General features: G+C 42.1%; 2 protein-coding genes across 3 annotated transcripts in view; both read right to left on the bottom strand.

The window, feature by feature from the left end:
* Window positions 1-236: 236 nt before the first annotated feature.
* On the bottom strand, window positions 237-18007 carry LOC124065136 (neuropilin and tolloid-like protein 2). The gene is made up of 10 exons (XM_046400301.1): window positions 17399-18007; window positions 13387-13443; window positions 12965-13108; window positions 10213-10461; window positions 9643-9690; window positions 9007-9134; window positions 6230-6458; window positions 2810-2923; window positions 2490-2620; window positions 237-2121 (listed from the first exon to the last, which is right to left on the bottom strand). Exons 1-10 carry the CDS (start codon window positions 17406-17408, stop codon window positions 1402-1404), a joined length of 1830 nt encoding a protein of 609 aa, XP_046256257.1. The 5' UTR covers window positions 17409-18007; the 3' UTR covers window positions 237-1401.
* Window positions 18008-19106: 1099 nt separating this feature from the next.
* Window positions 19107-27906, bottom strand: part of itfg1 (integrin alpha FG-GAP repeat containing 1) — a 120678-nt gene continuing 111878 nt past the window's right edge. For both annotated transcript variants that reach the window (XM_046400171.1, XM_046400085.1), the window contains 3 exons: window positions 25636-25718; window positions 24891-25008; window positions 19107-20269 (listed from right to left, as the gene is read on the bottom strand). In XM_046400171.1, coding sequence (XP_046256127.1) covers window positions 20210-20269; window positions 24891-25008; window positions 25636-25718 — 261 coding nt within the window. In that variant the 3' untranslated portion in view covers window positions 19107-20209. The remainder of the gene's footprint in view (window positions 20270-24890; window positions 25009-25635; window positions 25719-27906) is intronic.

The following is a 27906-nucleotide window of genomic DNA, read 5'->3' as shown; positions in this document are numbered from 1 at the left end:
AAATTAATCAGCATAAAATCCTGTATATTCAGGTTCATTCAGTGATCATACTAAAAGCATTTTTTTCATGTAAACATTATTCTATGCAATACCAAGCTTTGTTTCGGCTGTTTCATTTTTATCTGCCTGTCACAATGTGTGTCTTACCTTGCTGGCACATTGCCAGCCCATGGGTGCGGCCATGTTCACCTTTCTCAGTCATAGTGAAAAGAAAAGCTCACACTGGGAGGTGAGTAAGCTCTCATTTAATTCAACAGAATGAAATTATACAACCAGTGGTTAAAATCATAAATGAGTCTCATATAGGCTACATGTCTGTCTCTTCAGGGAAACAGATTGTGCTTGTTTCACACACTCAGTTAATAGGGAAATTGAGAAAATACATTTTCTCCTGGGAAGGGTAAGGTTTGGGAGTGGGATGGTTACTATTTTGATCCAGTCCAGGCCATACACATTTCACATTCCATAAATTATCACCCATATCTTGAATCAGACTTTGTTCCCTCAATTTCTTACCAAAACAAGACACACTCTTCATGTGCTCTTCCTGAGGAGAGACTACCGTAAATAGAGCGTTCCCTCTGTGTGTGAGGTAACAATGAAAATACACAATTATTATAGTAATATAACATAATTATCATTGTCATCATCAAATTCCTGATCATCATCAACAACAGCAACTTCATTAACAACCTCATCATCAACACAAGTCATCTTCATAAAATCATCTGGGAAACATTTGAAAAAGATTAAAGAGTTAAAAGCCAAGCATCATCATGAGGCTGGATATATACTGGTTTTAACAGTACAGTACACTGACAAAAATAAAGACTCAAATTATTAGAAGACTCACTATATATCATATATCTGTGCATGGCAGGTGAGTAAATGTAAAAACTCAGAATAGGATGTCTCTTTCTTTGTCTTTTACGCTCCCTGTTCATGAGTGGTTACCTGGTCTTCTAGGCTACCAAACAGAGAGAAGTCTGGGTCTGCATGCGAGAACCCTCTTATTACATGTGTCTTCAGAAAAAGAGAGATTAAATAAGATAGGAAGAGAGACAAGATGTCTCCACCCTCTCTTCACTCTACACCCTTCAGTATCCTGAAGAATAGAGCCAGTATTTTCTTGTTTTTTTTTCTCTTCCTCCTTTTCATTCCTTAAGTCTTCTCTACCAATTTCCCAAACCTGCAGACGAGCCTTTGAGAGAAGATCCTTATGTGATACCTGCAATACTTTTAAAACGGTTTTGAAAGCAAAGGCAGAGGAGGGAGGGGAGCAGTGATCAATTTATGATTATTGTGAATCGCCTTTCTTCTCTTCTTCCTCCTCTTCTTTTGATGAGTGAAATGTGAACTCTTTCTGTATTCTCTCTCTTCTTTTCTTCCTCCCTTCACCATCTAAAAGTCCATGGACATGGAACGCTGTTGTGGGTCAACTATGGTGGTGCTGTTACGAGCGCTGTTGCCGCGGATACTGAGGGTTCCGCAGGCTCCTGCCATCCCACCGCCGATACCTCCAGCAATGCCACTAGGCCCCGCCATACCCATTCCTCCTGCCATTGCCATTCCGCCTGTTATCCCTACTGCTCCTCCAATCCCTCCTCCTGCAATTCCTGATGCCCCTCCTGCTCCTCCTCCCATTGCTACTCCACCTGTGGCTCCTGCTCCGCCTCCTCCACGGCCATATATCTCACATGGGATCTCCTCTGTGACACGGTCCTCAATGACCTGTTGGTCGCAGTCATGAGTCTGTGAGTGCTGCTTGTAGCCATAGCAGCTCTTCTTGTAACTGGCTGTGGAGTTGAAAGTCTTCATGGGTGGTGGCTTAGAGAAGTCGTTGTGGTAGGAGAGCTCCATGGAGCTCAGGGTGGTGCGGCTGTGCTTCATACTGCCACCACCAGTAGCCACAGAGGCTTGCGAGCCACAGTGGTGCTCATGGACACAGCGGGACATGGTGGAGGAGCGCCGCAGCTTGTGGAAGCTGTCCAGCTCCTCAGACAGGTCAGCTAAATCTGATGATATCTCCTTGTCGCGAAGAGAGAAGAGCTCATAGTGGGGTGGGTCGAAGACCTCCTGGAAGCCTGCCTTGTTGAAGACACCAGGCCGGCGAGCTACAACCTTGAAAAGTAAAAATGAAAAGTTACACACTTGTGGGCACTATTCAGAATTGAGAACTGAGATGACAGTTGGTGGATTGTCCCTTATGTCGCCCGTACACTGTAAATTAAATCTGCTCAACAATTTTACTTATACTTCACATTAGATTTGAAATCAAGTTTTCAGGAGCTTTGAGACTGAATATTTTAAAAAATGCTGGGATGAAAGTGCTCAAACACAACTTCCACCCTAAAACTCCCTGTCTCCAGAGCTACATGTACCCCCGTCTAATTTGGAATCCCACCATCACTTTCAATTATATGCCTTTTTGTCTCAGGCTCAGTCTACTTTCCTGCTGAACAAAAGGTCAACCACAAAGGAGGAGTTACCTTTTTCCTTGGCTGCTTCATCTGGACCAGGATGGAGATGATAAGAAGAACAAGAACTATTCCTGATGAGACACCAATGACAGTGCCATGGGTCTTAGTGATCTGATGAAAAAGCCCCTTAGATCGCTTCTCTGCAAGGGGGAGGGGGAAGGGGAAAAGAGGAAAGAATAAGAAAAATAAAGAATAAAGTAATAGATAAAAAGAATAAGTTCATAAAAAAAAAACGAATACCAACCCTGAAAACCTGCAACCCCCACCCCCACCCCCATTTATTTACAACAATCTCAACTGGGAATAACTGGCAGAAAGAAGATGATTACCTTTGCAGTGATTTTCATCCCATGGGTAGACACAGTTCTGAACCCCATTGCACACCAGGGAGTTGTTAATGCACATGTTGCTGTGGCAGAAGAAAGTATTGGCTGAACAGGGGGCTGCAGGCAAAAGAAAACACACAGAGATAATGGAATTTAAAAAAAAGGACAGTAAAACAGCTGTCTCAGTGCTGAGAAAAAGATGACTACACTGTGAAAATGACTGGAACTATTTTGACAGTATTAACAATAAAACAATAACAATAAAATATCAATAATTGGGCTGTAGAAATCTGTAGAGGCATGAAATTAAAGATATGATGTTCGGTTATTGCTTGAAACACTGGAGGTCTAATGGAGACGATCAGCACAAGGCCATAAATCATTATTTCCTACAGAGACAACATCAGGGGGTGATGGGGGGAGGAGATGGCAGCTACACTGAACTGCAGTCCTCTTGTCAAAGGAGTCTGAGGAGAGTTGGATGGATGGATAGCTGAAAAACTAAGAGAAGAAAGAGAGGGATAATATGAAAAAGATGAAAGGAAAGGCAGGGGCGTGGTAGAAATGGCTTCAGGTAATCATAGGGTGCAAATGGTCAGACAGGTGCTGTCAGACAGCCCACATTAAAGCGACTCTTAGCATATCAAGGTTGCAGTGGCAGAGACAGAGGCGACTAGTGATTGATGCTGGCTGCTGGGCTCGGGAGATCGATGCTCTCCCAGTTGGTAGGAAGAACTGCAAGGCTGAAGGAAAATGCAGATGCCTGGGTTTTGATGTGGATAATTTGGGGCAGCAGCAAAAGAAGGCTCATTTTTTAGTGTGGGACGTGGGTAAAGTGGAAGTTGGCTGAAAGGCAGTGGCATAATATTTCTTGCAGGTCATATGGTGTGATTCTGATTTCATCAGGCCTGAGGAATTGTGCAGCAGACAGGATTGATCATTAATGCACTGTTTTGGCCAAGAATTATTTTGCTTGGATAAAGTGGAGGACAAACAACAGTCAACCATCAAAATCTATCTGAACTGTCAATCAAGCCGCCCGCCATCTTTATAAGTCTGTAAAGAATCTTTATGTAGCCAGAAGCAAAGGTGAGGTGATACTTGATAACTGACTCCATCTAAAGTCCACCCTTTTGTTAGTAACATACAACAACACAGTCCAAAACAAAAGGGAAAGTCCTTTTGAACCCTCCCCGTGGTTAAATGAAGAGCAGTACGTACATTATAACCATCTTTAAAAGATGTACTCTGACACATTTTCACGCGAGTTTTGTTCTGTTAACTGCATTTTGAGATCAAACCAAACTACAGTTTTGTCATATTCAGGTGCTGATAACCACAACAACAGGAGGAATCCTTCTTCTGTGACCAACAGATCTGCAATAGACACCCTGCGTGCAAAATAGAGTGAAATACCAACATTAAAATTGTAAAATGAAAAAGTGAAAAAAACATCATGCTGTGTTTTTTTGTTTTATTTCTCAGCGTGAAAAAAAGAGCCATTGAAACACAGCAAACGGCTCACACAGATAAATCTGGCACCATGTGTCTTTATGCACACAGTATGGCATTCAGCCTCTCTCTCATGGCTTGTTCACTCCTCTAATCTATCTTTTCCCGGTCTCTTTGACGAAGATTTGCCACCTCTATTCCCCCCCCCACACACACACACTCTGAGTCTTTATCACAGCTGAAACAGACTGTGGTCTGCTCCACCAGCTTCACCCTGTTCTGAGCCTCCACTTCTCTTCCTCTGCATGCTTCCTCTGCCTCAGGGTTAAATCATTTTGACAAAGGGACATGTAAATGTGTGTGTAAGGGTATGTATGAAATATAGAGAGAGAGGGTGTGTGTGTGTGTGTATTGGAGTATCTATCTTCCAGTGAGCCTAGATAGGGTCGCTCCCCTGACACTGTGATCACATCCAAACCAATTATGTGTCTCCTGCCTTCAAAATGAAGACTCTCCAAGGGTGTCAACAACACTTCACCCTCTTACCCTCACCCTCCCTCCACACACACGCACACACACACACAAGTCATGTCCGAGTGTATGCATGGAGTGTTCAATTATTTAATATTTAATATGTATTTATGGCTGGTTTACACGTCAGAGGAGGTTCTGTCAGCAGATTAGAGCACATTAAAGATGAGGGAGTGTGAAAGGCAAAACTCATCTTGTTCTCTGAGTGACAAAGATTAACGGTTCCTTCTGACCTTCACGTAAATTTCAGTTGCTGACTCTGACCAAATAAAGTTTGGGAGTTATTTAAGAGTCTTCTGACTTCTCTGAGATGAACTGTGTGATCTGAATTAATGAGGATCTAAATGGTCTTAAGGACTCTCAGAATTAAAAACAAACAAAAAAAAAAAAAATCCTTACAGAATTTAAAAGGCCATTAAGTTCTGACTGCAATGGTTATGGGTTTGCTGATGAAAAACAACATTAGCATTCAGCCAAGGTTTGGGAAGTGTTCAGGAGAATGTGGCAATTAATATCTCAGTCTATTCAGGCATTTAATGAAAATATTACGGCGTTCCCTGCATGGCAATTCCTGCTACTTTATGTTCAACCTTTAACAGCATCTGTTTGAAAGTCTCTTTTCCTTCAAAAATAATGAAGCTTAATGTATAATTACCTCCAGTTGACCCATTAACCTTATTTAGCTTATCTTTTAACCAAAACAGATAAATTCCTATTTTCCTGCTGTAAGAGAGCTATAATAAGTACAGTATTATGCTGTGACATGCATATCAGTAAATTATTTGTTGCTTTCAGTTATTTACTATTATTTACAAATACCAGAGAATAATTGGTTTTCTCATATTTATGCTGAAATGACACTTCAGTGCTTGTTAGTTCAGTTAATGAATACTGATGCAGACCTCATAAATCAACAGTTTTGTGTCTGTTTCTGTGTGTGGGTGGATAATGTCATGACTGTTACAGTAAGTGTTGACATATTACACAGTTAAACAGTCATAAAGGGTAAGGGAAACTGAAACAGTGTTTGTTTTTCAGTGATCACCATACTTCTAAACATAGTACATGGAATCTGATCTACCTCTGTCAGTGGATGTGTTTGCTTAAATAATAAAGCTTCTTAGTTATTTTTGACCAGGGCCATATTCTTCATCATAATCAATTTTGAATGTAATTCAGGCCAAACACATAAACTAATAGCTCAAAATCAACCTGAAGAAGAACAACATGCACTCAAAAAATGCAGTTCTTCATGTTGTTGACAGAGCTAGAGCAACAAAGAGGCAACAATTCTAGGTCAAGGTATGAGCAGTAGCATCAAATTGATGAAAGAATGACTTGAGTTAAATAGATATGACCTAGGCAAGACATAAGCATGACACAATTCAACAGAAATGATGGAACAAAATGGAAAAACTGGAAAGGAAGACTAGCACTCACGGTCAACAAATGAGGTGAAGAGCATGCGGAACCGGCTGAGTCGGCTCTTTTCGTCTGCCCACATTCGTATGACTCCCACACCGTTGTCCAGCATCACATCATTGGCCACGGTGCTACAGAACTTGGCCTTGAGATTTTCAATGGCGCTGCTGCCATCATACACGGCCACAAAGTTCTTCTTGCACTCATTAGAGTGTTCCATCTGGTACTCCATGAAGCGCAGGTAGATCTGCAAATACACAGGGTATTCACTTTCATGTGGAGGTAAATGAACTCCACAGCAATCTTCAAGCTTACCTCAGCTAACCATAATCAACAGTTATACCCCTTATGAAGACAAATATATGAAATATATTACATTGGACTTCTTCAGAACTGAAGGAAGGAACAGGATACAGTTTAGAAGATAGATATAAGTTGCACTGATGGACACTATAATGACAAAATAACAAACAAATGCAATCTAAGTTGTAATGCTATGTGCATTCTTCCACTGATAACGGGGCAAATTCTGTCCTCTTTTCTCTAAGAGAGAGAGTGCATCAGGTACTAACCCCCCGCGAGAGAGCTTGGTCTTATAATGCAAAATAGTTGTGTGCTCGGGTAGTACCTGTCAACTTGTAAAACCTGAAATTTCCCTTATTCCCTCTCATAGCAAATGTCTTGCCTTGTCTTAGCAGGAAAAATCACACATGTAACTAATAATATTAACAATAAGCCACTTCATTGCTGTGTCCCGTCTTTACATAGGCCTTTTTCACAGCACACATTTTTACTTGTCACAGTAGGAAAAGCACTGATGTTAATGACATCCTTTCTATACAAGAGTCCCAGTAAACCATGGCAGTGTGACACTGAAGCAGCTTGAACACCACCAGGGGCCTGAAAGTGATGCTGCTAAATGGAATTATGCCATCATTAGACATTTACACCTGTGCTTTTCCTACTGGGCCACGTCAAAATGCCAGTTGTGACAAATGTGTATTAAATAGCCTGTACTTTGCCACTAGAGGTCCTCAGTGAGTTTCTTGCCTCTATAAATCACATGAAAACCACTGTGACCAGTCACCTGCCTGCACATCTGCTTCTCATTTGCCAGAACATTATAGTAATGTTAAGTTTCAACCTGCAGAGTAAGTATAATACACATGTATTCAATAAGTCAAATCAGTGGTAATGTTATCATGGCTACAGGAGGACAACAACTTGGATGACATTTCAGCACATTTAGCACACAGGCCCCTGTAAGCATGCAACAGTTAACTACCACGGACCTTCTTTTACTGCCACTGAGCATGCTGCTCTGTTCCTTCTGCTCCGTTGAGCTAATATCTGCCTAGGCAACTCAGCTGCTGAATTCAGATCCTCTTCACTGCTGCCTCACGCTGCACATGCAGGTCCAGTGAAATGACTGTGGGGTCTAATCTGTGACTTATGCATGTATTTACATATGTATGCATAAAATATTACTTTGTATGCATGAGTGTATATTGTGTGTGAGTAACTTATAGTGCTGTATGTGGAGCTATATTATGTAATTTGTGACAGTGTATGTGCATCTGCTCTTTTAAACTTAATTAGATGTGAATGAATTCGTATGTGTGTGTGTGCGTGTGTGTGTGTCAGGATACTGTATGTGGCAAGTGAGTATCACAGGAGCATGCTGATGACTCACTTAGTCATGAGGGAGAAGCAAAGTGCTAACAATCAAGGCTAGCCAGTCTACGTTTGTCATTTTAAGGGGATTTTGGATATCCACAAATAAATATCTGAATTTATGAACACCTCTCTGGACTTTCACTCTTGGCTTCAAAATGTGAACCTCCAGGGCTGTTTTATAAAAAATAATGTGTCTGCATTGCTTTCCCCCTTGCCACCTCTCTGTGTATTTGCACTACCCCTGCACATTATTTATTAAATTACAATCACAATACAGGCATTACAACTGGAAGATTTATTCTCTCTCTCAAGAGTGTCAAGGTGAAATGCCAGAACAACTCTACTGACAGGAAAGCAGAACACACTGAACAGAACGAGAGTACAACTATTTAGCGCTGTTGCTCCTCTTGTTTATTTTAGCAGAACCATTATTATTCTTCTCTTCTTTTTATGGATTACTATTCATGTCTATTCTGGGATAGACAATGTGTGTCACCAGTGTGATGAGAGCTTGTAACACTTGGCACGTTAAAACCCCAAAAAACATGTATATAAAGCCCATGTGGTTTTTCACCATTTACACAGTGCATCCAGAAAGTATTCACTCCGCTTCGCTGTTTATTACCCTCCAAGACACTGAAATATTTCATTGCACATCCTTTTCAGCCCATTGTAAAAGTTCTTTGGCTCTGTTGAGACCCCAGATCAGAGAGTTTATTTCAGTGTCTTGAAGGGTAATAAAATCGCAGAACTTGATAGAAGTGATAGTTGATGATTCAGATGTAAAATAAAATGTTTGTTCAGTCTTTCAGCAGAGTAAAGGTCTTTATCTAAAGAAAATATTCCCAAGAGAGGAGAATAAAAGTCCTTGAAAGGCATAATATGTCATGAGATTTCAGGTTTTCTTTATATATTTTGTATCATACCTATTTTAAGTAAGTTAAAGTGTCCATTTCTCATATATTTCCAAATGGTGTTGAATATGAGCCATCCAAACAGAAGCAAAGACTAGACCCTAAACCTAGCTAATGTGGAAGGTACGAAACAGGGGTTGAAGGATAAGATAGAAGCAACACATGCCATCATTCCTGACTACTAATATGGCCTCTTGTACCGACCTTGGACTGAGGAGGAGCCCTTATAGTCCAGATACAGTCTAGTGCATCACCAGGCTTCACTCTCTCTTCCTCCTCCACCTGACTGGAACGAATAATCCCATCCCATCCACCGATTTCAAACTGACAGTCTGTAGAGAGGCAAAGGAAAGGTAGAGAAGAGGCAAGAAGAAAAACAAGGGAAGACAGAGAAAGGTTAAAGACAGGAAAGGTGAGAAAAGGGTCAGGGAGGGAGAAGAAAGAGCAGAAGATAAATTGGAAAAAGGGTAACATGAGAAGAGGAGCACGACAGACAGAGAAACAGATGAAGGGTTTTATTTAAAGAGGTAAAGGATTTAAGGTGGAATTGAAGTGAGCACAGTGGATTAGGATACAGGGCAATAAGAAGACAGAGGAACAAAGGCAGAAAGACAGGCAGGAAAGAGCAAGATAGGTGTGTGTTCCTTCGTGTGTTTAAATTTGTTTGTGTTTGTGTATGAACATCCTTTCACTTTATGCACAATTGCGTGCCTGTCAAGGTACATTTGCGCGTTCAGCATTCGCGTCAGAGGCAGAGATAGCCTCCGGTAAGCTTCTGAGCATGGAGGAGCTCTTCAAAAAGGATCGAACACAAAACCAGAGAAATACTGAAGAGCTTACCTGGGATGGGGTTTAGCAGTCCGCCCACGTGCAGATGGAAATCAGGGTCTGAAATGATAAGATTTGGGAGGCACATTACTCTCAATCCACACAGCAGAAATAGGTAAGCCGAAAACACAAGATAAGATCCCATTAAGGCAGGCCAGATAAAGCAGAAAGAGGTCTGTTTGAAGCTAATATCTGTCGTCTGATGGGAGATGCTGATTCTGAGGCATATTGGGTTCAGGAGGCTCTGATGATGTACATGGGTCTGTTCAGGAGCAAAAAAGGCTATGATGTTTGAGACCCTCAACCTGCAGCTGGCTCACCTCAAATCATCTTTAATTGGTAACAATCACAAACAACTTGGGATAAATGCAATTATGCTATTATGCTTTAGGGAAAAATGGTATCTTTTCTGACACACAGAGACCAGACTCACTTACATGTTTTCATGTCAAAGCAAACTAATCCAGTTCTCTACACATCTTAACAAAAGTCTTTGATGTATACAGAAATAAGCTTAAAAAACCTGCAGGTGTATCGTGGAATGACATTAGCTGCAAATATACAGTTTACAGTGACCTTGACCTGCAATGAAGGTGTACTTGATGCGGAAGCCAAGGCCTTCCAGCTCCTCGTCACTGGTGAACTTGATCCACATGAAGCGTCCAGTGGACGTAACCAGGCCCGGGTTCTTTCCCCCACAGAAGCGATCAATGAGTGGCGAAAAGCCAAACGGCCCATCACGGATTTCAATGTGATCGAAGCGGCACTCAAATGATGGCTCGATGTAGTAATTCTTATCAAATGCCAGCTGAATCCTTTGTCTAGGGAGGGCTTTGATGAACAAGGGAGTGGGGAGAGAAAGGAAACAAAAGAGATAAATCCATGAAAGGAATAAAATTAAATCTTGCTTTTGCTGGACGAGATAAAATCTGGATGGGATTCTAAAGCATAAAGTGAAAATAGAGTCAAATATGAGTTAATCTGGATTTTGGAGTTGAGCACGTTGGCTGTTAATTCTAACCCCTCAGCTAACTGTATGGAGAACAAGCTATATAGAAGCTGACTCAGACTCAGGTGAAGAGGACTATAGGTAACCCTATAGGAAGCCCTTTACAGACAGAGATAGAGAGGATGTAACGTGCTCAAGAGACAGCTTTCTGTCACGCAGACATAGCTAACTTTGAAGGTATTTAAATGTTTCTTACAGCTTTAATCGGGCAAGACAAGACATTTTTAGAGAAAGCCACATTAATCAAGCGTTACTTGGCATGTTTGGCGGTTTTATTGCTATTGAAGCTGTAAATGTGGAAATGTATAGCTGTAAATTGACAACAGATAAGCAAGTTGTTTGTTTTTTCCTACCAAAACATTGTTGCACCTTTTGAATCTGACTCAAATTCAAAATCTCATCTCAATTTCATCTAAACACTCACAATTGGAGGGGTACAACTGGATAAACCCAAGGAAATACCTGCTCAACTTAGCTTTCAAGCAACATTCTGCAGATGCTCCAACAAAACAGAATAGAAACCAATTAAACTGTTTTAATTAAATTAATTAATTAAATTAAACTATAAAGCATGGAGAGAATAGAACAAGCTAAACACTCACTATTATTTTCTTTAATAACCCAAAACACAAAAGTACATATTCACATGTGCAAGTATGCATCACAGTTGCACGCACAGCTCACACAGATGCAAATTCACATACATACGTACATGTCAGCATTGCTGTTTCTGACTCAGTGAATCCAGAATCAAATCATAGCATGAACTTTATTTCATGTGTCATGCAAATCCAGACTGTGTCTATATGTTGAATGGTCACAGCTCTTTACATTAACATCACCCCCCAACACACACAGGAAGTATTTAACAAGTTCAATTCATGCCTGCCTTAGGAGATGAATCACACTAAGTAAAGATGCTGATGATGGGATGTGGGGTTATGAATCATCTCTGCCATGGAGAAGCCAAGCATGCTCCATCAGAGAAAAAAGAACAGGGTCAAGGGTGGTACATGTGTATGGCAAGTGTGCAACTGAAATAAAATAACGCAGGAGAGTCTTTTCTCACTCATTGAACTTGTGTCTAAATTTGATCCTCGTTGTTCTCTATTTCTGCTTGGATGAGTGGCTTGTATGCCTGCACTTCCTGTTATCTGTGTGTTCAATCCCTGGTGAGATGGTGTGTTGAGTCTCATATAACTTCGTATCTCCTTCCCTCTCTCTCTCTCTCTCTCTCTCTCTCTCTCACACACACACACACACACACACACACAAATGACACAGATTGATACAAAAGGAGCACAAAGTATAATCACTCGATCTATAGAGCCGAAGAACTGGAGGATGTGACATAATCAATGAGCCTCACTAACCACAAATTATAAATACAAAGCTATCTGATTACCACTTATGCCAAATGCGAACGTTTCTCCATCTCTGTGAGAGGAAGAATAAAAGGCTTAGTGCTGCAGTGCAGTTATGAACATGACTAAAGCCATTCAAGACCTAATAATGATAGGTTTCATCTGTCACTTCTCAGGCTCAGTGTAATGTACTTCTGCTCACACCAGGAAGGAGACGTGGCTTATTTGTCAACGATAGTTCTGGGCCTGATTTGTCCACAGGGGGAGCCCTTGAGCCATGAGTAAAATCTATCCCCCCCCCCCCCCAATCACAGCAAGTAAAGTACCGAGCACATCTCATCTGCATGAAAGGCTGTACTTCTCCATGGACAAACAGTTCATCAATTTAGTGAGAAAAAAAGAACTAAACCAGTAATCCAGATCGCATCCTCCATAGCAGCTAATGATGCTTTCCATTATGTCTCCGGTGTGGCAGGCCACATAAATTACTGATGGGTGTGATATTTCTGGTAAACAGTGAAGGGGTGTTGACAAGGACCATTGCAATTAAGCGATATGCCACTGAAGCTCAGATGTGCAGCAGATGTTCTTCTCTTTTATGTTTCTTACAATAGCAGAGTCTTCTGGCACGCCCTAACAACAGATATGAACACAGCAGTACTCTGATTAGGCCAGAAGTCAGGGGCTACCCACAATGCACCATTCTACGTCATTTTCAAAGGGTTATATCTCCGGGGTGAAACAGACTCGGGATGGCTCATTCAGAAAATGTCAGGCTGGTTGCCTGCCAGCAAAGGAACAGAAAATCAGACAGGGGCAAGGTTATATAAAACAACGTCAGTCAGACTAATGACACTCACTAAAGGAGGCAATACGCTGAAAGGCGGCAAACCGTGTCAGCTGTTCTGATGACAAAAGCTACCGAAGATGAACTATTCAAATACGAAAGGACCTGTTTTACCTTCCAGGATGTAAACACACTCTTTGTTGGGCGGGTAGGTGTTGGGGTAGTTTGGCGATGTAAACACCCCGCCATTGATGTTGCGGACCCACGTGCCACAGTCATTTTGGTTAGGGCTCTGGCCGCCAAGATCGCTTGGGGAATCTTAAAGCAGAAGGGCAGAGAGCAGATGAACAGATGGGTTATTGAGTCAGGGGATCAATGAGGGAATGATTGGAAATCAGGGAGAGTGGAAGAACGGTTAGTGCGAGAAAAAGAAAAAGCAGACAGAGAATAAAGAGGAAGGAAATGCTGGACAGGAATTAAAAAAGAATCCCGTTGTCTTATGATCCAAGTAGAGATAATTCCTCCTTCCTTCGGACTGCTTCAATACAGGTGCATAAACATTAATGGAGCAGGAGAGCACTGGAGCTCTGGCTTACCTTTAGTTCTCTGTGCCAGAGCAAATCCCTCTTCTATGAGAAAGAAGAGTATCCACGCTGCAAAACAGAGATTTAACACTTTAGTCACAGGCATGCACACACTTCTTTTCCACAGCCACAGTGGAAACTGCTAGAAAAAAAAGAATAAATGTGTGTGATCAAGAGCAGAACTGACTTTACCTGACCTTGATGAATGTGAGTAAAGTATAGATTGATACATCTTTAAATAAATCACTGATTAAACTGATTAAAAATTTTTAAATGTGCTGTGGGAAAAGAAATATGAGCAGGAGAGACATCTGTAAAGTGTGTCAGTATGGGCACGTCTTAATACCAGTGTATGTTCAGGATATAATGATCAAGAAGAAGAAATCATTTATTTGTCCCCTTGGAGAAATTCAACATTCATAACATTCATGTCAGTTCAAAACAATTCATGAAAGGCTGACGGTGGAAAAATACTGCAGAGGCGTTCAGTGATTAATCATCTTGTAAATGACAGAGCTACAAGTCTGAAAGAGACACTGAGAATTAAAGGCACAGCTGCAGCTGATGGAAGTTAACATTTCTAACTTTAAGCTCACTGGGGACAGATGGGCTGCCATAAAATATCCACATGTTTCGTTTATTGATGTAATCAGTAATATATTCAGAATTCAGAATCAAGTAAATGTGAACCCATTTTCAGCGAGGGACAACATTTACGAATTGTTAACATTTATTTCTTTAATTTGGCTCTAGTCCAGCACTCATCACATTGAACTAGAACTTCAAACGACTAGAAAAAGTGACTGAAAGAATTATTCGGTTATCAAAACAGCAGCTCCTTTTCTGTCAGTTAACCAACTGTTTCAGCTCTACATTTAACAGACTTGACACTTGATTAGAGGATGTACACGTTCTTGTACAAGAGCCAAATGTAGCAGTAGAAACACACTAGTAGCAGAAACTGCGTTAGCTGTGGCAAGTGGCGTAGTGTAGATTTGGTAACTTTAGTAGCAATGATGGTAAAATATGGCACATACAGAGACACTGGCAACTATCACCAGAATGAAAACCACATGACTACTATAAGTAGCAGATATGGCAGAATAATTGGAGGTAGTCATCATATTAGAACAGTAGCTGCACAGTGGGAATTGGCTAACAGGAACAGTATTAGCAGGAGCAGCAAGTAGTAGTTCATTAAATATAGTTTCAAGCCATCAGCTCTCATCCAATCCATGAGAGTCTAACCTACTAATCTGCTGCCTCTAGGCACCAGAAACATAACGCATTAGCAGAAAAAACAGGATTACAGGCTCTAAGGCTTACAGCACTGATGAGAAGACAGGCATCTGGGCAGAGCACGGCTACAGACAATAGGTGAAATATGTTTAAATACAATGATATCTGCACCGAGGGCGAGCATGTTACAGCTTCTGACACTGTCGTGCTCTGATAAGCCGCTGCAGACCTGATCCCCACTGAGTTCATAATAGGTTGGCCTGCTCACATCGAATTAGAGAGCGAGCATGAGCCTGAGCCTGGCACGTTGCATAATGGCTCCCATGAAGGAGGGATGGAAGATGGGGGGGGGGGGGGGGGTCCCTATGAAAAAAGAATGCATGGTTAACATAAGCAGTGAACATAACTGCACCAATGAGCATGCATGTTTGAGTGGACTCATTTAACACACATACACATTGGCCCCAGGCTTCTCATCACTTCTATATTCATCATTTTGCCAAGTATTGCAGATGGAAGTGTGAACTACCACAGCCACTTTCAGGGAACAGACCATCCAAATTCAAGGACCAAACGACAGAAAGAAGCTTTCGGATCTCACTGGAACCATAATCCAGTCATTAAATCTTACAGATAGCAGGGACAGTGTAAACTGGTATTATAATCAAACTATCTGGGAATGTTTTCATCCCTTTAAGGGTTTTGGTAGGAAATGCTAACAAAAAGGGACTATGTCCAAAATAATGTTTTAGCAATGGTTGTTTTAGCTTTAAATGAGTTATAAACAAAAGAACCAGGCTGCCTTGTATTGCAGTGGCAGAATTGCGTATTAAGCATATGAATATTTAAATGAACTTATTAGGCAAAAGCTGCATAATTCATGGAATTCATTTGTAACATCTTTTGTAGCATTATAAATAAATCACAAGCCAAACAGAATCGCAGCCATTGTCACTTCAAAAACACCAAGAGAACAAATTGTGAACGTGTATAAAAATGGGTGATGAATTGAAATCTGTGAACAGATAAAAACACCCTCTGATAACCAGGCCACATTTTGCTAAGTCAACTAAAAAGGGGTTCAGCCTGTACTGAAGGTCGGGTAATTCAAGTTGAGTTAATGTCGTATCATTACATTTTCACAGCACTTCTCACTTCCGTATACAAGCCAAGTTCGGGGCGTGTTTTTTTTTTTTTCCTCTCTCGAAAATGACTGAACGTCAGGAAAAACCAGAGGCCACCACAGCCCTCAGTGACACAGGACTGAAGAAGGACTGGAGGAGACAGAAGAGCTGCCTTATCCCAAGCTGCAAATAAGATACCAAACGGACCTTAATTTAGTAAACTAATAAAGAGTCATAATACAAAAATGATTTTTCCCCGTAGGATGTCATGGCTTTTCCACTTAGAATGAAAAATGACGCCATTGTGGTATGTACCCCACACCTGTGGCTAATTAAGAGCTAATTAGCCTGTATATTAATAAGGCTAAACAGAAATAAACAGTGTACAGTATTAACAGCTGGATCGGAGTCAAATTGTAGCCAATGCTCTGCACAATTCAGAAATAATTACATGGTTAAACATAGCTACTGCCCAGGCTCCGCTGAACGAATCAAGAGGCGTTACAGCCGCGTGCGGCGGCGCGAGCCTCAGGTGTTGACGCCGCGAGACACAGAGTGGAGCGGGAGTCACCGGAGCAACACGCGCGCACGCACGTCAGCTGTCGTGTGTGCAAGACAACGGACGACGTTATCTGGCTGTGAACTTGCAGAGTTTTCCCCTCGCCGCGGAGGAGAAATGGTCTGTTCTCGGACCTTAGTTCGTAAGAAGTGTGAACACACGCGAACTCCTGTTCCAAAATGGTTTCATGACATTCAAAGGAAAATGACGGTAGGCTGCCCACGTGCCATCAAAACCTCCATGCGTGCCTCTTTTTGTGGCCACATTTCTGGGGACAATTTGGCAACAATTTGTCAGGGTCGAGACAGAAAAAAATGTTTTTGTATCACTGAATTGTTCTTTCAGTGGACACATTTAAGGCTCTCTGGTGTTTTTGGCTCCTGCCTCCTGTATTTGATGCTGTCCATTATAATGGTGAACCAGTTTGCTGTCACGCAGGCTGCTGTGGACGGAGACACACCTCGCAGAGCCCAAACTGGCTGCTAACAGGAGAACCTGTGCTCCAGCATTTGAGCATCACAGTAGGCTGATATAATGAATCATTTTAGTTATTTCACGAAATGTTTTTTAAAAAAAAACCCTAAAAGGTTTGAGGAACAATTTAGTGTTAAGCTACTTTAGTTTATTTTGCCAGTGACTGTAAAAACCGAAACAAACTCAAGAGGAACGTGTCTGGCTTTTGCTGAATCTTAGAAAACGTGAAGCAAACCAACAGATGCTGGAACTTGACTGAAGAATCCAAGTGTTTAACAGCCACGTCGATGAGAAAATAAAAAGAGGAACATTCGCCATAAAAAGTCACCAAAAGGCAAGTTGGATAAGCCAGGCAGAAATAGAAATGTGGCATTTTGCATAATTGTAACTGCCTTAGCTGTCTCAGCGCAACATATAACGTAGAAAATGGTTCAGAAGCTGGTCCATAGTGAGCATTTTAGAATTTCATCTCACCCTAATTGCCGTGGATGTGCTGGAATCACCCGCAAACAAAACACCCACTGCGCTAGAGAGAGAAAAGCTAAAGAGGTAGAAATACGTGGCATCCAAACGGAAAATAAACAGCGATTGTTTCTGTCCGAGGCACCAGAAGCGCATCACAACTCACCTCTGTGCATTTCCTCTCACGGTGTGATTCCAAGCCAAAAGCACCTTTCTAAAAACGCACTCCTATTCTGTCCATTTTAAGGTGTCCACTGGGCTCTTCACAAAATCCAACTTTTCTCTGACAACAGTAAATCCATTACGCACAGTCACACTCCAAGAAGCAAAGCAGCACCAAGCTCTTGTTCGCTCGGCGATCCCGCTGCGCGTCACTGGAAGATGAACACTGCTGTGCGCCGTTCAGCCGGGCATCATTGCTATAAATACAGCCTCCAGCGGGACTACACAGGGGATGACATGTGGAGGATGGATGATCCACGGAGGCTGACGCGCTCTATGAGAGGCAGGTATCCAAAAGACGCATATGGATGGATGATGGATAGAGACCGACAGAGAGAGAGAGAGAGAGAGAAAGAGATGGAGGGACAGGACGGAGGAGGAGGAGGATGAGGAGGAGGAGAGCCCGTCTCTGTCTGCTCTCCGTTCGTACGTGAACTAAGAAATGCTCCTGAACGAGGCTCATTTAAGCCGTAGGCACTGCTTACATCAATGAGTGGCTTGTCATGAGGGTCATCAAGGTAGACACAATGAAGAAAGAGCCCTTCCGGTTCTGTCTTTCAAAATAAAGAACCACCGGCGAACTTGAGGTTACTAAAACGAATACATAAATTAAGTGAAAAGAAAGAAAGCAGACATTCGTAGAGAGACGGAACACACGCTGCTCTAATGAAAACACTTCTCTATTGCTGGTTAAATGTGGGCAGATTGCAAATGAAGATATGGATTTACGGCGAAAAAGAAAAGCTGGAAAGTTCTGTTCAATTATAAAACAAAGCACAACTAAAAAAGGGCTAGTTACACAAACTGCAGCCCGCTTAAAACAACGCCTCAGTTTGCCTGTATATTGTTGTTGATACTGCTTGTTTTTGCCATCAGAATCTCTAAATGCTGCTTTTTTTGATCATGAAAATTACGAATTAGAAAAAACGCATTCTTAGTTCTGCTTGTATTCTTTTGAAGTTTAAGATATGACGATTTCAGTGACAGAACTCTTGCGTGCTCTTCATCACTAGCGTTTTCTCATTTTTAATCGCTGCCATGCTTTTATTTGCACGGCTTAATTACCTCGTTTCCGGTTCTGTCGTGGCTCGCTCTATACAGCTTAACGCAGCTTGTTGAGCGCACCTCCTCCTTGCTTTAAGTTCCCCCCCCCTCTCTCTCTCTCTCTCCCAGCGAATAGACACTCACACGTACAACTATTGACTATCAATACTGTATGCTACTCCCACCCGCGTTTTGCGCCAGTTGTGATCTGCTTAAAGGCTACCAAGCATCTTAGCGTGCATCATTTGGCATGCAGGGGAAGGTTTATTCTCTCCATGCATTATTTAGCAGGGTGACTCCTGAAGTGGGGTGTCAGGCCTGGAGGGGTGCTCAAAGGGACCTCCTGGGGTCATCTGGAAAATTAAAGGCAGTTTAATTTCACTGCTGCCTCACTCACAACAAATTTAGCTAAAGAGAGAATATAAAGACGGTTATATTAAGTGTAAATTCCCCTCTAGCTTCCCAGCAACAAAAATAAACAAATTTTGTGATTAGAAAGCAGCTCCAGGGAAAGAATGCTTGGTGAAGTATGGGTGTAGGGACCTTATGTTCACAAGTAGCTTTAAGGAGAGTGCAACATGAAAAAGACACGAAGTCACAGTCACAGCTTGTTTAAGCAGGACAAATCTTTATTCCCAACCCCAGTAAGTAAACACATTTAGTAGTCTGAACATTCATTTAAAAATCAAATCCATAAAACAAAATATATTACATACACCTACAAGTTATAAATGAGTTCCAAAGTGCAATCCGCTTGGAAAGGCATGAGCTCATTCTTGTAAAATAAATATCTGAACTCACCACCGACAAAAACAACAAACAAACAGAAACTTTTTATCTCAAAAACAAGATGAGCGCTTTTTAGAGCAGACTCGACGCAGTAGCATTAGAAATCCGCAGGCTGCAACACAGATACGTTACTTTTTAGGCACTGCCATGATGCGCTGTGAAATGATCAACTGAGACAAAGATGAATTTGCACTCAGAGGCCCTGAAGGCCATTCATCATTTCTGGTGAGATTGGCAGCAGAAAAATGGTCCACAGATTCATTAAGGTGCATGTGTCTGTTTTTCTTCACTTTGCACCAGTTGCTGCTGTAGCTGCAAGGCTGAGATCGATAACACGGAAAACAATTCTGTTTAATTTCACAAGTAATAAAATCTGAGGGATTTCTTTGCAATATCTCAGTCAAATGCAGAAGGGAGAGGAGAATCAAACAGACAAAGACAAGACAGCGACACTGACATGGATTTCAAGTAACGGTACACATTTAACATTTGGTGCCAAAGGTGCTTCCCTTCCAGTGAATAATCAAAGAGTTTACAGTATTGGAGTAATTTGTTGGCCATTTGAGCAGAACTCTTGAACACCACTGATGATTATGTTGCCAATGAGAGCCAGTCCAAAGAAACCCCAGCTTTAAACTTGTCAGAGCTCTCCATCAGGATTTCTCTCTGCGTCTCCATGGCCTTGTTGAAGCTCTTGTACTTCTAACACTGGAATGAATTAATGAAATGGAACATAAATATTTCACATCTGACTGGAGGACTGAAGAATATCAAAAAGAAACATTTTGGGGCAAATGAGGATCCATTTATTGGCCCTTGAAACGAGTCTGAGTGAAAATGTGTGTGTGGAGGAGGAAAGAGTGTGACGGGCAGGCGGAGGGGGACAGGAGAGGATGTTCTCCCATGATGCACTTCTCTTCCATCACATGGCGTCGAAATGGAAGCGGTGGGCTTCCTGTCTCTTCTCTCGATCGTCTGCTTTCTGAAACCCCCGCATACACACACACACAAAGATAGAGATAGAGATATATAGTCAAGGTTTAGTGGCTTAATAACAATTATTCAACTTGTTCTCTTTGATGTCTTTCATGAGTGCATGCTAGAGTACACTATGTGTGTATATACTGCATATGCATGTATCAAAACTATGACAAAGAATAACTAAATGATAATGTGAAAGATGGACCGATAAAAAACAAAAACAAAAACAAAAACAAAAAAAACCCCACACAGCATATATATTATTAGTTATGTAACCAAATGTTATGTTAACCAAAAGCATGACTTTTTCCTGGTCCTAACCGGGTAGTTTTGGTGCCTAAACCTAATCAAAGTGTGACTGTTTCACAACATTAAATGCAGTCCATAATATGTCAAATGTTTGTCTTCAAGCTTTATTTTGAAAGTCTAACCTGACGTAGCGTATCTAATATTAATAACGTGACAGCGGAGCCCTTCGTGCGACCGAGGGCCATGTGTGTGTATGTGAGCACACTGTATTCTTTCTACTGGAAACTTCAAGCTGACAAAACAGCTACAATGTGGATATACGGAGTGAAATGCCATTCAGTGATTCCTTCAGACTGAATCAGTACTTCCTCCCATCAGTCAGGAGCAGGTGTTAAAGCTACATGTGCTGGGTCAGGCCTACTGTCATAAACATATCATTTACTGTTTCAACACGGCCACATAGCTTAATTAAACTGACCCACTGGTAGGTTACATGCCTTTTGCTTGTATAATGACAATAAATACTCATTAACTGGTGAACGGAAAAATGATCAAATCTGAGCAAGCACAAGAGAACAGATGTAGTAAATGCTCAATTAGACTTCTAGTCTGGTTGTTGACCTTTAAATATTCAAATACTGTTCCACAGGTAGAAAGTAAAGTCCCCACAGTTATCTACCACCCAGGCAAACCCTTTGTCTCACACATTCTCAGGAGAAACGGTGACAGATGTGTAAAATGTCACAAAAAGCACAAAACAGCAGTGCAAGATAAAATGTAATAAATCAAATGCCGTGAGAAGGGTACACATTGCAGCACGCATTAGATGATGCGCCAGGCTGAGATCCCCCATGGATCCAGCATGATGGGAATCAGACTCAGTCCTTAACTTTCTCCAGAATCACTGCGAAGTTACACAGAGATGTTTTGGGGACAAAAATGAATAATAAATCTTAATTTCTTCTGTCCATAATGGCTCAGACAAAAACAGACATCACTTACACTGTACATGACATAGCACATTGTAATGAGGTTTGATGGGGCCCAGGACTGAAGGAGTGAAGCACGTCATCATAGTTGTTGCCATCCGACAGTAGTTGAGCACAAAAAAAAGGAAAGAAAAGATGTCCTCTCATCTGGACTGGTGACAGCGCAGTCAATAATGTGTTTAGATCTGCCATGTGAGATCAGTGATGAACTGAGGACGAGGAGAAACGAGGCGTCGGTTTCGAAGCACCTGAATGGAAGCATCTCTTGGCATTCCCTCAGCACTGTCTAAAGGCTGCAGCTCATGTCTCTGTATGGAAAGGACTAAAGCCAGTCTCAGTACATGAAAGAGACTTTTTGAGAAGACTATCCCCCCCTTTAAAGGACAGCTAATCCTTCATTTATGTTGACTAATTTGCTGCAACCAAAAAGACAGAGAGGAACGCATTTACTGCATTTTTTTTTATCTGTTATAACTGTCAGTTTTGATTTGTCATAAAGCCTTCATCTATCTTCCATGATACGAGCGCCTCACACTGACTGATGTGCTCTTCTTTCTTTTTTAGTGCAACATATTTTTGAGGAGCAGATGGATTGGTGTGATGTTCTTTTCTTTGGATAAGCGATCCACTGGGCTGAGCTGCTGTAAAAGCCTGGTCTAATTGACTATCCAGGGGATACCACCAAATTGTCATCCTGAGGCCTGAATCATTATTAAGCTGCAGAGCACTGATTTGAGTCCATCCAAAGGTTTTAATGACGCGGTGGTGCATCTGTGTCTGAATCCAGGTGGAAAGCTACAGTGAGGCATGGCGAAGTCTCACTGGGCTTTAATGTCAGCTAATTAAGTGTTGTCTGCATGCCCTGCATGAAGATGATGCATCTTAGGTGAGGAGATCGATCACACACTGCTTCATTACACTTTGTTCCCCATCTATTTCTTAAATACATACGTGTACAACATATATTCATATGGATACTCCAGCCAATGCTGCACTGCACAGAAGTTCACAGTAGATGTGTGAAAGCCCTGTTAGCTTGTTAGGCAGGACAGCACGTCTTGGCTCATGTGCTTCTGCCCTCTACCTGACTTTGTTATTAGAGGAGCAAATACCAGAGGTGGCAGCGCAAACACAGAAATGCCAAATGTCAATCAGCGGGCTCGCCCTGACCTTACTGGATGCCCCGCTGTAGAAGAGGTAGGAGTAGACGAGGTATGAGAGATGAAGTTTAGCAACCAGTATAAAGGATTCACCCTCAATCTTCATTCCCTGGATGGTGCAGGAGGTTCACCACATTAGCCTGTTAGTCCTGATGTGTGTCAATTATGAAGGCCAGCTGAGTATTCACTTGAATTTGTTGTGTTTTCAAAAGCTGTCAGACTGAACACGGCGCTGCAGTGTAGTGACACTTGAGGTCATGTCAACGCTACACGGAGACAGAAGTGCCGCAGCTCAGCTGTAGAGAAGGCACGCACACACAAAAACCCCACGAAAAATAGCAAGTGCGTTCAAATGTGGGTTTTATCACATGCAAAACTAAAAATGTTCTTTTCAGCATGTGCTATGGGGCCCACGTGGTAACAATAAGCACAGGCGAAACACGAGACCCTCCTTAAAGAACAGATCACAGAACACAGGAGCTCTATGAAGAAGACTGGCACAACCATTGTTTTGATAGGCATTAAAGTGATTAAGCCCAGCTCTCTTTTTCCCAGATAAAAAGAGAAAAGCACATTTATTTCAATGTCTTCTGTGTTTTTTTAATAGGTTCTTACATTTTTCCAAATATATTATTTATGTGCTTTTAAAAGGCATCTTGACAATTTCAATAAGTACATATAACACTTTGTAAAGTGTTTTCATAGTATCCACTTCTCTGCTTATAGAACAAACATAAAGTGACCCATACAGGTGCAGCCTGAGCCTCTCTACCACCTTATATGTGATATCAAAATCATCAATGTCTGAATGCTCCGGTAGCTGCTTGTGCCTGCACATGACTGGTTGTTTCTTATATACTTTTTAAAACAAAGTGTTCCTTCAGTAAAAGCCATTTTCCCTGTACGGACAGTTAACAGGTGACTCACATTTGGAAAATGATATGATATGGATGGACATGACATTCTTGACTGAATAATCACAAGAACAGATGAGGAACTGTGCTGGAGGATGACCATTCTTCTACAAAAAGCCCAAAGCCTCTTCAGCTCCAATGCAAAAACAGAAGTCAACTATGAATCTGAAGCAGCACTTCAATGTGAAACATCTGATCACTGAGCTTAAAATTCTGTTGAGTGCACCACCAACAGGAACAGAAGCTAGAAATTATGTTTGGTAAAAACCTGACTATACATTCAGCAGTTCAAATCTATTCAATTCTGGATTCTGAGTCAGTGTTAAAATGTATATTCAGCAACTGCAGCATGTTTTCAGGTCTGAACTCTGACTTCTGTTCCACAGCACGAGTGGCAACAAGGTACTGGATACGATGGAGCTGAAATAATTACAAATACCAGCCTTTGGATAAAACTATAGCATCACGAAACTGTTCAGAAGACTCCTGTGTTTCTATATTGAGGAACACTGAGGAAACACGAAAGGAAGAATTTCCAGAGTAATCAGAGCGGCAGAAGACATGAACAAGGCAGAAATCGATCACTCTGCCTGATTAGCGATCAAAAACAAAAACATTGCTTCCTTGTGGCTTCAAAACATTTTGCCTGTGTGAACACGCCACATTTGATTTCATGTGAAGAATGCTGTCGGCCACAGCCTGCTAGGTGTTGTGTAGATGCTCAATTTAGGCACCAGCCGCCATTTTTTTTTTTGTAATACAGCATTGGTTTAGATGAAGCTGATGCTCTCAAGCCCATGTATCCCAAAAAGAGGGCAATTAGAGCCCTTCTGTGTGTGTAACCATGCACGCATGCCTCACTGCATGACGACACACACAGGCACACACGAAGCGCACACACTCGCACGGCAGATGGCTCAGAGAAGATGCCAGCAACTTACAGCACTGCTCAGGCCGGCAGACAGCCGGGACGCCACAGTGACTGGAGACGGAAACAACTCAAAGAACAGCAACAACAACAAAAAAAAAAAGCAAATGTGTGAGAGTTACTGCTAAAAAACATTTGTGCGTGTGTGTCTTTGTCTGTGCTACGTCAGGCACGTTTTGCTGTGACCCCACAGCGCGCGAGTGAACCAGCAACCACTGTGAGAGGAGCCGAAACACTCGTGAAAACACGCGACACATCTGCTGCTGCTTGTGACCAGTCTGCACTCTCTCTTACACACACATTCTCACACACTCCATAGCAGTAAATCACCAGGAAGAGGCCAACATTAACTCCACCACAGTATGTGTGCGTTTGTCCTGACCTTCTCTTGCCAGTGGAGGATTCCAATAATGACGAGGATGAAGACGCACACTCCGATCAGCGCGATGGCCGTCAGCAACACGCTGTTGCTCGGAGTCAGGTACAGCTTAGCACTCCAGCTGATGAAAGAGAGAGAGTGTGAGTGACAACAATGAAAACTGGTCATATATTGTTTTATGATTCATTATAGTGTTATTCGACAGAAGAACAACTAGCAAGCGGATTAGATTAACACATTAGCAGATACTGTCTCCACTTCCTTGTCACAGCGGAGTAGAATGAAGCACTGCTCCTTTTCTGCTTTTCAAGAACTTTTATGTGTGTGTGTGTGTCTGTGCTGGCATGTGTGGCAAGCCTGGTGAGTACATAAGTGTTATGAGGCTATGTGGAGGAGGGTGTGTGCATGTGTGCGTGTATGCATGTGTGTGTTGAATAGCCATCTGGAGCTCCTCCTGGGATTTGAACTACATGTGAACAACGTCAGGATAACATGAGAACACATGCTGCGAGGTGGGTGAGCGTGAGTGTGTGAGTGTGTGAGTGTCTGAGAGTGTTTGTGTGTGCTGGACTGTATTGAGTTGAGGTAACATTAACTTGAATATATCGTTTAGTGGCATCATATGAGGCCAAGTGTTGAATGGTATCCATAGCAACAAGCGTCACCAGATCTCCCAGAAAATTACACTGCTGTGGCAATTACTATGCTTCTGCACTCTATTATATCTATGAGTACTGTGTTTATGTACCTGTGGGGTTCATTGTGTGGGAAGGGGATGACGATGAGCTGAGAGTTGGGAATGATGGCCGTCCACTCCTGCTTCCTTATGTCCTAGAAAGGTACAGAAAACACATGAACTGGGTATGCACAAAATGCTAATAAATTATGGCAGCTATATATGATTTCCACAGAGAGACATACACACACACACACTCAGCATATGTATGTTAAGTCCTCTGAGGCTGAATAATGGGGTCCCATGGTTTTCTTCAGCTACTGTGGAATGGCTATTTTAAGCTGTGCATTTAAGACACAGACAACCTGCTACCTGCTGCAATAAATTACCCTCAACTGTGGGGAGCAACACAGATTTTCTAGCCTGTGTGTGTCTGTGTGTATACGGGTGTGTATATTTAGATGTGAGTTGAAGTATTTCTGTGAGAGAGTTCAGCCATCCGCAGTACAAGTCATAATCTCAGTCTCTGTAGTGATGAAATATAAATCATCTGTCCTCGTCCTGTAACACGTAGCTGTACTGAGGTCTGCTTTAAGACAGAATTCATGGGGGCCAACTGAAACTGGAACCTATGCCTGTACACATATAAAAGGTACAGGCAAAATCTGTCCCAAAACTCTTTCAAACGGTCCAGTAATGACTAACAGGATTTTTGTTCCTAATAAGAACAGGAACACGTAACACAGATGCTTGCCTCAGTCTCAAATGGTATGCTGGCAGGACTTTGCAAGTATGCCGCACCGGTTAAACCCAGAGGGCACAGCAAATCCGTATTGAAACTGGCAGGAGGAGAACTAGTTAGCTGTTCGGTGTTAGCAGCCGGTGGCTAAGGGGCTTAACTAGAGCTAAACGTGCAGGAGAATTGAGGGTTTCTGTTCAGATAAACATGAGGTGCTAAACAGTAAACTGCCAGTACTTCAGCTAAGCACAGTTTGGATGTAAAAGTAAAAGAGTTACAGAAACGTAACATCAGCGTGTATTTTGCCAAACTTCTGTCAAAGAGGAAAGCAACTGAAACCTAACATACTTATTTTAGCCCAAACCATCACCTTTTCCTATACTTGACCAAACTGCGACTGTTACACAACATTAACCACATGTCTGTCTGGTACGCCAGTCGTTGGTACTCTCCAACAGTCACACATGTTGTTTTAGGAGTCATTATCAAATGGCTGTTTAGGTAAGGAGAACATGTTGGTTAAGACACAGGTAAAATCACTTGTCTCCTGCACGATGTTTGACAGAAGTTTGTCTTTGCAAGACTTAAGTCCCAATGTTGACATCTGACTGACACAGAGTGTATTTAAAATTTGCATACAACGGTGATTCACTTTTGGAAAAAGATTTCAGAGGTATGATATCAGTGCTTTAAAAGTTGTAATCATGCTAGTAAGCTGTGAGGAATTAACATTTCCAGTTGTACATTTGGCAGAATCTGGGAGCGCCACTGCTCTTTAACTGTGACTCTCCATTTCTTCGTCAATTGAGAGGAACCACATCTCGCAGCTATTTTGAATAAGCGTGCAGCAGCGGCATTGCTTTTTACATAACGAGCACATTCTCGCCGCCAGCCATTGTCGCTTAGCTCTTGGAAAGCTCTGCCATCGGTGCTGCAACTGGCGGGGGAGCAGAGCTGGAGACGAGTCAGCCTCCACTACTGCTGCCTGGGAGCAGATCCGATGTGGCTGTTTGGAAGAGAAAAGTGTTCCCAAGTCTTCAGAGAGAAAGAGAGACACTCTGGTTCAAAGCCAGGAAAACTGGCACACTATGAGAGAGAGAGGGGGAGATAGACGCAGAGATTGAGGGTGAGGGAGACAGACAGACAGACAGAGGGAAAGAGAGAGAGAAAGAGTGTGACAAGTAGGGGACTGATTAGTCAAGCAAACCACTTTGAGCGGCAAAGGGAATCCCCTGGGTGGAAGATAAGTGAACAGGAGGAGGGAGACTCAAAAGGAAAGTTGGGGAGGGGGTGAATATGAAAGAGATGAATGATTGGACAGGAGATGGAAGATATCCAAGTAGATTTTACAAAACCTCTCCTTCTGTGAAACAGCAGGCAGAAACTCTCATTGTTGGGGAGAAAATTGTAAAGGGCACAGCAGGGGAGAAAGTGAGAGACTGGAAGCAGGACAGATAGAAAGACAGAGAGAGGAAGGAAATAAAAATGAGAGATAAAGAGAGTTGACAAACAGAAAGATCCAAACCTGCCGACTGAGCAGGTGGTGCAGCGCTCAGGATTTCTAAACCTTCTCCTCCTCATTACAGGTAAATTCAATGGAGTTA

The sequence above is a fragment of the Scatophagus argus genome, chromosome 1, assembly GCF_020382885.2.
Source record: "Scatophagus argus isolate fScaArg1 chromosome 1, fScaArg1.pri, whole genome shotgun sequence".
Taxonomy (NCBI): Eukaryota; Metazoa; Chordata; class Actinopteri; family Scatophagidae; genus Scatophagus; species Scatophagus argus.
The sequence above is the reverse complement of the archived record's forward strand: the minus strand, read 5'-3'. Positions and strand labels throughout refer to the sequence as shown.

What these genes read in the sequence shown, in the direction of transcription:
- LOC124065136 (XM_046400301.1), bottom strand. An exon ending in ACTGCTAAACCCCATCCCAG is followed by an intron (nt 9,135 to 9,642) that starts GTAAGCTCTTCA and finishes GCCTCTCTACAG; the next exon opens with ACTGTCAGTTTGAAATCGGT. An exon ending in GGATGAAAATCACTGCAAAG is followed by an intron (nt 2,621 to 2,809) that starts GTAATCATCTTC and finishes TCCCCCTTGCAG; the next exon opens with AGAAGCGATCTAAGGGGCTT.